This window comes from Sarcophilus harrisii, chromosome X (assembly GCF_902635505.1).
Source record: "Sarcophilus harrisii chromosome X, mSarHar1.11, whole genome shotgun sequence".
Classification (NCBI taxonomy): domain Eukaryota; kingdom Metazoa; phylum Chordata; class Mammalia; order Dasyuromorphia; family Dasyuridae; genus Sarcophilus; species Sarcophilus harrisii.
Genome location: NC_045432.1, coordinates 26,618,307 through 26,630,078, shown reverse-complemented (window position 1 = coordinate 26,630,078; position 11,772 = coordinate 26,618,307). Strand labels below are relative to the sequence as shown.

At 36.7% G+C, this 11,772-nt stretch overlaps 1 protein-coding gene across 2 annotated transcripts in view; it reads left to right on the top strand.

Moving 5' to 3' along the window:
* Window positions 1-1,697: 1,697 nt before the first annotated feature.
* CUL4B (cullin 4B) overlaps window positions 1,698-11,772 on the top strand; it is a 62,504-nt gene continuing 52,429 nt past the window's right edge. The window contains exons 1-3 of one of the 2 annotated variants that reach the window (XM_031944900.1): window positions 1,698-2,059; window positions 5,553-5,895; window positions 9,191-9,404. In XM_031944900.1, the coding sequence (XP_031800760.1) occupies window positions 9,395-9,404 (10 nt within the window). In that variant the 5' untranslated portion in view covers window positions 1,698-2,059; window positions 5,553-5,895; window positions 9,191-9,394. Of the gene's footprint in view, window positions 2,060-5,552; window positions 5,896-7,250; window positions 7,996-9,190; window positions 9,405-11,772 lie in introns of those variants that run through there. The other variant, XM_012553232.2, reaches the window with a different exon arrangement.

Sequence of the window (11,772 nt, the reverse complement as noted above, 5' to 3'; positions counted from 1 at the left end):
CGTTGATCTTCATTTTGGGTCTTCTACATCCCTTTGTTACTTTGGTAAGGTCTGTGGACTCTTCAGAATGATGGTTTAGAATGAAATAAAAGACAATGAATTATGAAGGAAATCAATCATATCTAAATAGTTATCAAAATAATTTTTAAAAGATCAAGTTCATGATGCTGAGTGAAATAAGCAGGGCCAGGAGACCATTATATACTTCAACAACAATACTATATGATGATCAATTCTGATGGACATGGCCCTCTTCTTTTTTTTTTATTTTTTATTTAATAGCCTTTTATTTACAGGATATATGCATGGGTAACTTTACAGCATTAACAATTGCCAAACCTCTTGTTCCAATTTTTCACCTCTTACCCCCCTACCCCCTCCCCTAGATGGCAGGATGACCAGTAGATGTTAAATATATTAAAATATAAATTAGATACACAATAAGTATACATGACCAAAATGTTATTTTACTGTACAAAAAGAATCAGACTCTGAAATATTGTACAATTAGCTTGTGAAGGAAATAAAAAATGCAGGTGGGCATAAATATAGGGATTGGGAATTCAATGTAATGGTTTTTAGTAATCTCCCAGAGTTCTTTTTCTGGGACATGGCCCTCTTCAACAAGGAGATGAACCAAATCAGTTCCAACAGAGCAGTAAAGAATTGAACCAGCTACACCCAGCGAAAGAACTCTGGGAGATGACTATGAACCATTACATAGAATTTCCAATCCCTCTATTTATGTTCACCTTCATTTTTGCTTTCCTCCACAGGCTAATTGTGCACTATTTCAAAGTCTGACTCTTTTTGTACAGCAAAATAACTGTTTGGACATGTATACTTATATTGTATTTAACTTATACTTTAACATATTTAACATGTATTGGTCTACCTGCCATCTGGGGGAATGGGGGGGAAGGAGGGAAAAAGTTGGAACTAAAGAATTTGCAACTGTCAATGTTGAAAAATTACCCATGCATATATCTTGTAAATAAAAAAACTATTAAAAAAAAAGATCAAGTTCATGGACACCTAGGTTAAGAACCTTGATAGATGACATCCAAAGTTCCCTTCAGCTCGCCTCAGTGACAAGCAATAAATCTGAGCCTTTAAATCATACTTGTTGAAATCACATATCAGTCACAACCCAGACTTGCTGGGGAGATCCATCCCAGATGCCCTGGGGCCAGCTCTGGATAGCCAGAAGAGGAATATCCATCAAGAAAAGTGTTTCCTAATTAATTTCTTAAATAAGTATATGTCCTTTGTTATGATTGCAAATCTCCAGACTGTAAGCTTCAAGAAGACAGGTTATTTATCTGAATTTGGACCATGTTTTGTTGTGGGAATTCCCTCATTGCTTGAACTTTGTCCTTTCCTCACCTTTTTCCTAAGCTCTTGTAGCCTGAATAAAAAGTTTCTTCTTCAGAGAAAAATAATTCTTTTTAGTTGTTAATATTTACAAGCATTTGTTATTTCCCACTCATTTGCAAGTGTGCTTTGGAATCTTGGAATAGGGATTAAAAGGCCACAGAGTAGTGAAGACTAAATTTGACCCCTGAGAAAAATAAAGAAAATGCAGCTCCCAACCTTCCCGGTAGAATTGAAAACTGGCATACACAACCATAATGGTCAGTTATCATATTGTTCTTGCTGAACTGTCTTTATTCTTTTTTCTCAGTCAAACATTTATTAAACACCTACTATGTGCCAAGCACTGTGCTAAACTCCGAGGACACCCAGAAATGTTAGTTCGCGGCAGCAGGAGGGCACAGTCTAAAGAAGGAGACAACTTGCAAATAACTGCATGCCTCTGGACAAACTGGACATAAATAATGAAGGAAAGGCACTGGCATTCAGACAGCCCAAGAAAAGTTTCTGGTAGAAGATTGAATTTGATCTGAAACCAGAAGTCCGAGAAGCTAGGGAGCAAAATGTTGATCATCCAGCACAAAGCCCCCGAGTCTGGGGATGACATCTTGTTTGAGGGTGACTAGAGGCCAGATTGACTGGATTGAAGAGTATATGGGGGAGAGTAAAGTATAAGACCGCAAAGGTAAGAAAGAGCTTATGAAGGGCTTTTAATGCCAAAAGGAAAATTTTCTCTTTGATTCTAGAATTGATAGAGAGCCTCTGGGGTTTGTTGAACTGGAGCAGGGTGGGTGGTAAAGTATGGTCTGGTCCAAACTGCAAGAAAGATGACATGACAAAAGATTAAGATCAAGTAAAGGTATTTCAGAGTTCATGAACACAGAAGTAGAACATTTATGAGTCATGACTAGATCAAGGCTATGACCATTGGGGTGTGTGTGTAGCTGAGAAGGAGGAGTACATATTACTAGAAATTAGTTTGCTGAAGAACTGGGAGTTCAGAATGTTTGGAAGAATATTGATATGCATGATGAACTCCCCTTGATCTAAGAGCAAACGCTTGGAAGGAAAGAAAAGTTTTTTTTAATCTTTATTATTTAATCTTTTATTATTTTAAAAAGGGTTTGCTGGCCAGGGAAAGAGGAGTTATCTTTGGAAATGAAAACGATGGGAAAACAAAAAGTATTAATAAATTTTTGAAGGGAAAAAATGACACACACAAAAGGAGATCACAAGATTGTGTTCCTCTCTAGTCCAACTAATCTGTGACCCCCTCCTCTCCTGACCGTCTGACCTCCCAATGGAACAAATTTCTGTCCATGCTCAATTCCTCATCTTATTTAATTTTTGCCTATATCCTCCCATAAGCCTTCTGTAGACGATTATGATTATTTTGAATCAGTATGCTGGGTGTCTTCCTAAATGTCTTTTATTATTTTGCTGGCATCAATTAGGACTTTTCATTGGTTATTCTTCCCTCTTGTTCTATGATCCCCTTTTCTTTTTTTAATTAAAGCTTTTTGTTTTCAAAAACATATGCATAATTTTCAACATTCACCTTTGCAATGCTTTGTGTTCCAAATTTTTTTCCTCCCTTCTTCCCCTAGAAGGGGAAGCCCCTCCCCTAGACAGCAAGTAATTCAATATATGTTAAACATGTATAATTCTTCTAGACATATTTCCACAATTATAATGCTGTAGAAGAAAAATCAGATCAAAAAGGGAAAAAATAAGAAAGACAAAATGCAAGCAAACAACAAAAAAAGTAAAAATACTGTGTTGTGATCCATACTCAGTCCCACAGTCTTCTCTTTGGATACAGATGGGAACTGGCCTGAATTACCTCACTATTAAAAAGAGCCAAGTCCATCAGAATTGATATGATCTCCTTTTCTAAGCATACATTACGTAGGTGACATTTTTTCCCACCAGTTCTCTTCTCTAGGTCACTGTTATCATTGAGCTGCCTGCTGCCTGTGGCCCCCACAAGGCAGTTCCTGGCTCCTTTTAATAGTTTTAGAGATGGCGGTAGTACATGATGTACCACCACATGGCATCACTAGACCAGTAGTCTAATGGAAACCATGTCAAGGAGCAGTTTGGGCACACTGGAAGAATCTGAGACATCTGAACCTAAAGCTCTCCTGTATGCAAGCCTTGACAGTATTCAGCCTTTCTTAGGAGCTCTTCACCCAGGAACCCTCTTTCTCATTTGTAGAACATTGTCATCAGCATAATCTACACACAGGCCAAGGGCATCTTTGATGAAGACATCATGATAGGTGGAAATGGGACACAATGTCAATGATTTCCTCAAGAGACCATAGGCTCATAGTTACATGATTGATTTAAAGCTAAATAGACTACAAGAGTCAGTGGGTTGTAAAAGTCAAATGCTGATTATAAAACAAGCATTTCATTTAATGGAGTAAAGCAGTAGCCTTAACAAACACATCCAAGGTTTCTTGAGAGCTGTCATGTTTGGGGGGCACATGGTTTGACAGAGCTTGGGTGAAGATACATTTTAGGAGGCAGAATGGCTATGGGGCCTGGAGTACTAGACTTGGAGTTAGGGATACAGGTTTAAACTTTACCTCAGAGTCTTATGAGCTTCACCCCAGGGAAGCCATGGTACTTTTCTCAGACTCTGTTTTCCCATCTATAAAATGATAAAAGTAATGCCTACCTCAAAAGATTCTTGTGAAAATCAAATTAGACAATTTATGTAAAGCATTTTATATCACTTAAAATACTCTCTAAAATCTGACAGTTTTACCTTGAAATCAAGACTGTTAAATCCCAGAAGTATAATCATGGACAGGAACCTAGATCCCAGCTTCTTAAACTGTGGTTTGGGATTCCATGTGGAGTCTCCAACTGAATGTGGGGATCTTGAAATCATGATGTATTATCAGCAAACATTTGGTTTTTTATCAATTTTGTGTATCTATATACTCCTGGGTTGAGTAAAAAATTCTAAGGTGAAAAGTGCAAGTGGCAAAAGTTTAAGAAGTCCTGACCTCTTAGAGCACAGGTTCTTTACTAGAAGTCTGAATTTGTTTTGGTTTTGCTTTTTTTTTTTTTTATGTCTGTAGTTCAGTATAATTGGTTTCCTTTGTAAGCCTACATATTATATTTTTTTGTTTTTAAAAATATTATTCTTAGACAGGATCCAGACATTTTTACCAGAATGCCCAAGGGAACCAAGTCATAAAAAAGTTTTCAAATCCCAGGCCTAGAGTTAAGAGAGGGATTTTAGAGGCTCAGTTGACACCCTGGAGTCAAGAAGCCCTGATACTTACTATCTCCATGACCTTGGGCAAGTCACTCAGTGCTATATAAATGGGCCTATTTTTTTATGTAAATGAAGCAACCACAAGCACCACTTGCTGCACCTCCAGCACTAATACCACTACAAAAACAGTGCTTGTGACTAGTGAATACAAATTCACACTAAAACATTTAAATCACCTCTGGGCAATTAGTGAGTTTCAGGGTAGAGATCAAACCTGAGAGGAACTGCCCTGTTTTAGGGAAGAGGAAGAGGAGATAGAAAACTAGGAACTCAAAATTTTATTTAAAATGAATGTTAATCAGATAGCTTGTCATCTTTAGAAGAGAAAAGAGGAGAGAGGGAGAGAGAAAAAGTTGGAACTCAAAAATCTTATAAAAAATGAATGTTGAAAATTGTAATTGGAAAAAATAAAATACTGTTTATGGTCAAAAAATTAATGTTAACATTTTTCTTTACATGTAATTGGAAAATAAAATACCATTTAAAAGAAAAAAATATAAATGTTTGTTGATTAATTGAAGTGAAGTAAGAGAATTCCCAAGAGAAAAAGGCAACTCCCACCTCCTCCTTGTTTAATGATTGAGGGTTGTTGTTTTTTTAAAGTATTTTCTCAATTCTAAATTTTGTAACCATCAAAAAAAGCAAATGTTCAAATAATCAAATGACAATATATTAAAAGACAGGATAACAAGCCATTAAGTACAAATTGTGTGCACTTTATATATAATTATTATAATATTATGTTATACACATAGATACACTTATACAAACTTTAACAAAATAATCAGAGAAACAGTCTGTACTTTTCTCGTGTCCCTCCTAATCTTTCTCTGTGTGTGTGTGTGTGTTTTTTTTAATTTGTTACTATTCTTTCTCTTTTCAGATGGAATTTTTGGCCCAACACCATCCACTGTAGTTCAGCATCCATATACATTCAGCACCATTTCCACTGTACTAGCCACTAAAGTTGCAAAGATCAAAAATTTCCTCAAGTATCTTATTTTCTATTCAAGGATGAGCATCCTCGGACCCAGAGGAGGAGAAAGTGAGACTGGTGACCTTGTATAGCTTAAACCCTCACTTAAATCTAATTCACTGGCATATCATAGCATCACTTCCCTGAGGTCACGGCCCTCCTTGAGAATGGAGGACAAGCAACAACAAAAACAGCTTCCAGTAGAACATAAGCTCCTTGAAGGCAGAGCCTGTCTCACTTTTGGCATATGGTAGGTGTTTGTTGAATTATTCAATTGAATTTGTAACATTAAAATACCTGCCAAAACAGACTTGGGAACTATATGAACATAAACATAAAAAATTTTTTATACAAATAAAATCAGATCTAAATAATCGAAGTAATATTTTGTGTTCATGGGTAGGTAAAGCCAATGTAAAGAGAAAAAAGTGACAATCGAATTGAATCTATTTGTTCAATGCCATCCCAATTATATCACTAAACAAATTATCTTACTGAGTTAGAAAAATAATAATGAAGTTCATTTGGAAGAACAAAGAATCAGGAATTTTAAAGAAACCGGGAAGATGTAAAGGCAGCAGATTTAGCACTATCAGACCTTAATCGAGTGGTTCTCAAACTTTTGTTTTCAGTATCTTTATCCTATTAAAAATGATTGAGGATCTCTCCAAAGCATTTCTGTTGATCTGGATTATATTTATAGACATGTACCATATTGGAAATAAAAACTATTTTTGAATTTGTAGACCCTCTAAAAGGGTTTCAGAGATCCCCAGGATTCTCTAGACCATACTTTGAGAACCACTGCCTTAAACTATAGTATAAGGTGAGAGCATTGTTGAAGTGTAAAGTGGATAATTTCTATTATTTTAAATTAAAATTTTCTGATATACACAAAACCAATATAGCCAAGAATAGAACGAATGCAGAAAATCATAAAAATTTAAAAAAACATTCATAGACAATCTCTCATATAAGATAAAATTGGGTAGGACTATTGTGATCTTAGAAATGATGAGTAGTCAACTTAGGAAAAAATGGAAAGACAGACTTATGAACGAAGATGCTATCCACCTTCAGAGAAAGAGATGACAAGTGAAATTAAGCATAATATGGTCTTACATATATGTGTATGAGAGTATATGTATATAGATATTTATGTATATCTGCATTTAATTATCACCTTCCTGGTGGAAGGGGAACAGAAGTGAAAAAATTAAAGTAAAAAGTACACAGTAGGGAGCAAAAGAAAACCAACAAAGAAGTATAGAAAAGCTGGGTAACTGAAAATAATATGTCCTATTTATTACATAGGTTTTCTTGAAATGGATGTTTTATATTGAATCCTCTCTCTTGAATTCTGTTGGATTCTATTGAATTTTCTAATGTGTACATGGAGTTCTTTTTCTTTTCTTTTCTCATTTTGTATTTAAGTTTAAAATGAATTTTTAAAATGTATCTAAAAAATTGGAACTAATGCTCCTTGATTTTCTCTGTCTCTGTCTCTGTCTCTGTCTCTCTCCTTGTTCTCCCTCAGATCCAATTTATTGCCAAAGCCAGTCATTTCTCTTTTTGTCACATCTATCACATATGCCTCCTTTTCTCCTCTGGCACTGCCACCCTACTGATGATGGCCTTCGTTCTCTCATATTTGGACTACTGCAATAGCAGACTGGTGCATCTACCTGCCTCAAGCCTCTCCTTAGCACAGTTAATGGAGTACTTGAGTCCTCAACGTCTTCTCCATTGGAGAGTGGCCTGATGTATAGGCATAGGGGTGGCGTCAGTGGGATCAGAGATTTGGAGAAGGGAGAAAGAGGTAGCTCTAAGTTAGGGGTAGGGAGCCTTTTTTTCTGCCAAGGGCCATTTTGATATTTATGACATCATTGGCGGGCCATATAATACTATCAACTTATAGAGTTCAAGCCGCAGTGGGGTATTGTACCTAATTTCAGCTCATCATTACCTGCGGTTGATTATACATATAATTTCAGCCACCCCTGCTCTAAGAGAATGATCTGAATTTATTTTCAGTGAAAATTCCTGTGAGACCCTCAGCTGATAGGGTACAGAAGGTGATATGGGAGGCTTGAGAAAACATTTGGAACTTGAATGAGATGAAGAATGATGGAGAATTCAGAAGAATATAGACTTGTGGCAGTGAGGGCCTAGTGAGTATTGGATAGCATATGTTTGTACAGTCAGTTTAATATTGAATAAAACGATGCTGCTTGTCAGAATGTCCAGGTGGAATACCTGATATGTCATTGAGTTCCAGTTGTAACAATAGGGCAGACTTAAGAGAATTCTGGAGGCTGGCACAGAGAGGAGCTGCAGTTCTGGATCCAAGGTACTCTTTTCTCTGATTTGGAGTTGTTTATTCGGTTAGAAAAGGGTTTATTATTATTATTATTGGGGATAGTTACATAGTTTGAGGAAAGTAGAATAGATTTTTTAAAAAATCTCTAAAATACTCTCCATATCACATTTTCCCCATAGGATCCTCTTTAGGTCTCAAGTTGGGAAAGTCGCTTTGAGAAAAGCTGCTAAGCAGCCTTTCATATTAAATTGTTAGAGTCTCCATATATTAACTTCTCCTGGGGATTATGTATATGCCTTCTAAAAGAGGCCCACTAGAGTGGAGAGTACACTGACTTTGAAGCCTGAAGTACTGGTTCAAATTCTATCTCTGAAGCTTGTTTCTAGGGCTTTCTGGCTTGAGATCTGAGATCTGTTATCTTACATAGTTTATCATCCAATGGGATAGTAATTCATAACCTAAAAAAGTGAGCCCCTAATGGTCAAGTAGCCAAATTTAAGATGTCATTGGGGAGATATGGGAAGTTCAGGAACTCCTGAGTCCCTTTCAAATCCAATCACTTATTCCAGTTGTTAAGATATTTTATTAAGGGGAAACTGCAAAATAGGAAGTCACTCAACAGTGAACAGGAAGTAAAAAGGAGCATGGTAACCCCTGCTGTGATTGGAAATATAATGAAGTGTTTACATATCTCCCTAATACCAAAGGCCCTGGGGAAAACAGTCTGCTTTCTACTCTCCAGGACTCCATCAGAATCACAGCTGCTCTCAGTGGGCCTGGTGCCAAGGTGGATAGATAGCACATCTTTGAGAAAAGAAGTTGAGGGTGGATTTGAGTTCACTTAGACAGCATAAAATAAAAACTGTGTGTTGATTTGCCTGAATTTAGTGGCATGTTTCCCAAATCTCTTGTTTGAGAAACTGTCTGGCTCAGGAATTCTTTGCTTTGATTAATGAACTCTATCCCCTATATGAACAGGATCAAAGAAGTCCGAGTATCCTGGCTGTCTTGTCCAGGTTACTTTCTGCTTTTCCTTATACACCCAAATTCCTATTATGATGTAACGATGAGCTCGTCTTTGCACTCCCTGCCCTTCTTTGTATCCTTACACTAGGCCAAAAAGTAGTCTATCAAAGAATCATGATAAAAAGTATTACTTTGTTTGCAATGTTTTAAAAAAATATATCCACTTCACAGAAGCCCCTCCTCCCATTTTTTTTTAAAGAGAAAAAGTCAACTGAGTGGATAACAAGGTTTCTAATATCCTGGAAGGTGAAAAAAGATCCAACTCTTTGACTCAGATTATCAGCAGCCTGGGAGAGCCTATAGTCAGATGGCCATAGAGCATTCATTCTGGAGCTTCACCTCAACCTGAGCAGGCAAAATAAACATCCAAGATCATCCTCATCTGAAAAGCAATTCAAGGAAGATGGGCTCTGGTGAGAACAACCATTTCGCCCCATTTTCTTTGTCTTTGTATCTCTGTATCATACTGTTTATTACTGGTTTTTTTGGTTTGTGTTTGTTTTTTCTTTGTTTTTTGTCTTTTTTGGCCTCCATTTATGTCCAACTCTAACTTTCCAGCTTTCCATCTTTAGCTTTCTGCCTTTATCTATAATTTTCTCTCCATTTCTGCCTAAGCTTTTATGGATTTTTGTGTTGTTTGGGGGCCCCTCTCTAGTCTTTTCCCTCTCTGCCTATCTCCCTTTCTGCCTTCCCACCTCCTGCCCCCCCACCATTTTCTCTTCTCTCTACCTAAATATATCTTTCTATCCATACAGATTCACATGTACTGATTGAGGTAAGAGGCAACTTATTGTAGTAAAAATGGTGTGCTTAACTGAGAATCAAAAGTCTGTGAGGGTGAACAAGAAATTTCCCCTCAGGGGGCCTCCATTTTATGATCTCTAAAATAGCAAGTGTCCTGCACTAGCAACCTGTTTGTTGTGAGGCTGAAAATAGCATCATAAATTGAAGTCTGGAGAAGGATCAACTATCATAATTATGTTGCTTAAAACAGGATTAATAAGGGCCCCCGCTCTTTTGACTGGTATGAAGTTTAATTAATATTTCTAAAACCCAGTTGCCACCACAAAAGGCTATTTAAGTGGACAGTCTAGTAAATACCAGCCTTGGCTTAAGCTGCTGCTGACTCTAATGGGATGGTGTCCAGGGCTAGGCATTTTAATTGTTTTAACTGTAGTAAGTTTGTAAAAGTCAGGAGGACCAGAATATGTTGATTGTTAGCTGCCCTTGGTTAATTTGTAGAATTCCAGAATTTCAGAGTTGGAGGGAAACTCCTATTAGCCCAACCTGTAAAGGAATGGTCTAAACATCACATAGATTTACAAAATAGGTTAATGTATGATCTTAGTCAAATCATTCAGTTTTTTCTTATCAGGAAAATTAGAAGGCTGGACAAGATAGACAATCACGAAGGCTACTTACAGGTTAGTCTCTCTCTCTCTTTTTTTGTTTTTTTAAAGAATTTTTAAAATATTCTCCATGACTCCTAGTTCTAGCTTCTGGGGCCCAGAAGGGAAATTCTTATTTTCTCTTTCAGCCCTTTAAATATCTGAAGAAAACTAGTGTAGCTTGCTCCCCACTCCTTCCCCCTAGCCTTTCCTTTTCCTGCCCAACCAAGCCTAGTTCTTCTGAGCAATTCATAAATAAAAAACCTGGTTTGCATTGATTCTTCTCCTATCCCATTTTAAAACATTGATGCATTATGGGGCTTTTTTTGTAAATAGTATTTTTTTTTCCAATTACATGTAAAGACAATTCTCAACATTCTTTTTTTTATAAGATTTTGAGTTCCAAATTTTTCACCCTACCACTCCCTCTTCCTTCCCTTCTCTCTTCACAAACAACAAGCAATCTGATACAAGTTAACATTTCTATATTAGTTATGTTGTGAAAAAAGAAAACAAAAGAGAAAATTGGTTATTTTTTTTTAAAATCAATATAATCCCCCTTCTTCTTTGGAACCTTCCCTAAGGCAAAGAACAACAATTAAGCAAAGCTCACTGACTGAGTAAGGGAGTCTGTCAGCATATGTAACGTTGTGTACCCACAGGCCCCCCACATCTCTACCAAGAGGAGGGATGTGTGCTTTCTTCTCTGTCTTTCTGAAACTAAAATCACTGAAGTTAATCCAAATTTAGTTATCTTATAATGTTATTTTCATTTATATCACTGTAGTCATTGTGTAGATTGTTATTTTAAGCCCCCCCCCCCCACATTATTGAAATAAGGGATCTTTGTAACTTATTTCTCTCTTCTTTCCTTTCATTCTTGTATTATATATAACTTGTATTATATACCATTTAAGGTTTACAAAGCCCTTTATAGACATAATCTTTTTTTAGCCTTTTGGGTGGCTATGTGAGGTATCACCCTCTTAAAGACAAAGCAGGATCAGTGACTTGCCCATGGTTATCTAGGTAAGAGGATTCATTTCAAACCCAGGGTTCTTTCCATCTTATCACAGGAACTTCCAACAATATCCCCACTGATTCTGAGCTTCTAGGAAAAGGATACTATGCAGCATATGAAAAGGAGTCTTTCTTGCAAGCCATTTACAGAGGCCTGAAATCAAGCAAGTGTCCAAAATAAAAGAACATTCCAATCCATATACAGATAAGTTTGCCTGCATGGGACTCTATGAGAATAAGAACAAGTTCAAATGTTAACAATAGCCAGCTGTCTTGGAAATGTTCCTCCCATACAAGGGAAGCACATTTGGTCCTTTTTCCTTTCCATTTCTTTTTTTCCTTCCTTCTTCCTTCTTCTCTCTCTTCTTTCTTT